Source organism: Rutidosis leptorrhynchoides, chromosome 10 (assembly GCF_046630445.1).
Source record: "Rutidosis leptorrhynchoides isolate AG116_Rl617_1_P2 chromosome 10, CSIRO_AGI_Rlap_v1, whole genome shotgun sequence".
In the NCBI taxonomy this organism is placed as follows: domain Eukaryota; kingdom Viridiplantae; phylum Streptophyta; class Magnoliopsida; order Asterales; family Asteraceae; genus Rutidosis; species Rutidosis leptorrhynchoides.
In genome coordinates this window covers 314,553,958-314,556,489 of record NC_092342.1, presented here as the reverse complement: position 1 = coordinate 314,556,489, position 2,532 = coordinate 314,553,958, and the positions used below count along the sequence as shown (strand labels likewise).

Genomic DNA, 2,532 nt, shown 5'->3' with positions numbered 1-2,532 from the left:
CAGTTTCAAGTCAGTGCAACATTTTCCCAAAACTAGGTAGAAAAAACAGTAGTTTAGATTTCAAGTTTGAAACTTTAGTTAATTAAATTCTTTTCTCATAAAAGCCCATTCACATCACCAAACTTGTCCCTTATTCTCCTAACATATATTGGCCTCATTTGTCAAAATTTCTTATATGCTCTTTTTTTATTTTCTTTGTGTTCTTCACATTCCAAATAGTATTCCAAATTCCCTTTTTCTAACCTTTTAATTTTCATGGTTTTCTTAACACACTTTGTGTACAAGAGAAGTATCATTAATTACTAACAAGTTTCTATCATCTTCTTCTACCCTTTTTTATATTTAAAGTGTTACTATCATATCAAATTATATCTTCAAATTATTTAACTTGACTACTATACTCATGGCACCTGCAAGAACCTGCTCATTGTACATCAGGATGATCATCACCGTCTTTATTCTGTTTTCTCTTACACTTTCAGATTCCATTTCAGGTAACTTACACAACCCACCTTCAGAATCAAAACAATCACATATATTGGTTTTGAGTTTCTTTAATTATTCTCTTGTTGTGTTGATACAAATTTATACTATACATTCATCATGATCATGAAGGTTGATTTTCCTGTATACAAGTCTTTTTTTTTATCTCATATGAAATTTGTATTAGTTGTAAATTATAGCAAGCTGATGATGTCTAGTTCTATCTTGGTCATTAAATTTTCTATCTTTAATGATGGTTGATTTTCTGTAATGATGATCATTTATTCTGTTTTTAGTATTTTTAGTCATTAAATTTTGTATCTTTTTCTTGTTGTGTTGACTCTTACATGATGATGATGATGATGATGATGTTTAGTTATTGTTTCTGTAATGTGTACAAATTTGGATGAACTGGAAGTTTATGAAGTGCAACAAAATTCTGACCTCATTACATATTTGATAAAATTTCCATATGGAAAATTATTTTCTTATTATTATTATTTTCTAGTGCTGATTCCATGTTTCTAACCAAGGTTGCAAAATTCGTTATTCAGGGATTAATCGGTTGGGATATTAGAAGGATTAATCGGTAATTCGGGAAATAATCGGGGATTAATCGGATTGTACTTTATACATATAAAAATTAAATTTTAAACATTATATGTTTAAATATAGAAAAAAACCATAAATATGAAAATAAACTTTAACATAATTGTCTAAAATTATTCATTTTCCTCAAAAACTATAAAGTTGTAGTTTAAATTCATGTTAAAATGTTAACCATTCTTTACTTTGACCGACTTTAATTACCAAATTCGATTTTGACCCATCAATTGACGTTGACTGTATAATTAAACGGATTTTTGTAATTCGGAACGGTTTGATCTTAAAAATGATTAATCGGAGATTAATCGACGAGTAATCGGGTTTTTTGCAACACTGTAATTCTAACCATGCAGAGTGATGATGATAATTATTTTCTTTGAGTAAAATTTTTTATCTGATACAAAATTGTATATTTTGGCAGTTAATGAACAGGTAACTAGAGTAAAACAAAGTAAGAAAATATTGGGATCAAGACCACCAGGGTGCGTAAACAAGTGCTCGAATTGTAACCCATGTCGAGCCACTTTGGTTATTCCTCCACACCATAAAACGATGGACCGATATCAATCTTCTCATGGTGACGAAGATTGTTACTATCTTCTTTCATGGAAATGCAAATGTGGTGACAAACTCTTTCAACCTTGATCATTATTCACTATGCTTAGTGATCGATCGATTTGGGTTGTTAATTAATTTTAACTTTATCTGTGAAAGATAGTGTATAAAGAGTATTACATAATGCTGCAAGTGAAGTCTGGTTGCAGCTTATTTCGTCTCCTTTGAGATCGATATAGATCTCTGCTATAAGTAATTATGCAAATATACAGTATTAAATCGCATTCTTAAGTCTTGCATATATCCTTGTCTTAGTAAAGTACATGCATAATTTAATAATTCGTTAGTTTGAATGCACCTTTGTGTACTTTCAATGTGTTTGACCCGGCAAGGAAAAAATATGACCCAAATAGGCGCATCTATAGTTAGATGGGTCAAAATTGCCACCTCTCTTACGAATTTTTATATCATACACCCATTTTTTAACAGAAGTATTGACAACCCAGATGGGACTTAACCACCTTCGCGATCATATGTCACCCACGCGTTAGGAGTAAACCCAAATCGCAACAACTCTGGCAGTACGGTTGAAGGTTGAGAAAACCCCCTCGAAGAAGCTAATTGCTAGCGGTAACAATTAGATTTGGCCCTTGGAATCGAATATGCGCCTACTCGTTGAGAACAAACGGGTCGCCCCCTCGTATACCACTCAAGCAATGCCTCGGTGGTTATCATACACCCATATTGCATGTTAAATACTCTCCTTTCCCGGTAGTCTGAGCAAACTTATCTGTTTAACCGTTTACCCGTTCACCCATATTGCATGTTGCCAACCGTAATCGCTGAAGTAAATAATATGAGGTTGAAAACAGAACTGCATCTGAAGAA

The 2,532-nt window shown here is 32.4% G+C and overlaps 1 protein-coding gene across 1 annotated transcript; it reads left to right on the top strand.

Annotated features, from left to right (window-relative positions):
* The first annotated feature begins 269 nt into the window (after window positions 1-269).
* On the top strand, window positions 270-1,734 carry LOC139871654 (EPIDERMAL PATTERNING FACTOR-like protein 8). Its single transcript, XM_071859374.1, has 2 exons — window positions 270-494; window positions 1,511-1,734. Exons 1-2 carry the CDS (start codon window positions 404-406, stop codon window positions 1,732-1,734), a joined length of 315 nt encoding a protein of 104 aa, XP_071715475.1. The 5' UTR covers window positions 270-403.
* The last annotated feature ends 798 nt before the right edge of the window (window positions 1,735-2,532 follow it).

Excerpts from the sequence above, each read along its gene's own strand:
- LOC139871654 (XM_071859374.1), top strand. The coding sequence starts at position 404 with ATGGCACCTGCAAGAACCTGCTCATTGTACATCAGGATGATCATCACC. Across the intron at positions 495-1,510 it reads ACTTTCAGATTCCATTTCAG|TTAATGAACAGGTAACTAGA; the intron begins GTAACTTACACA and ends ATATTTTGGCAG.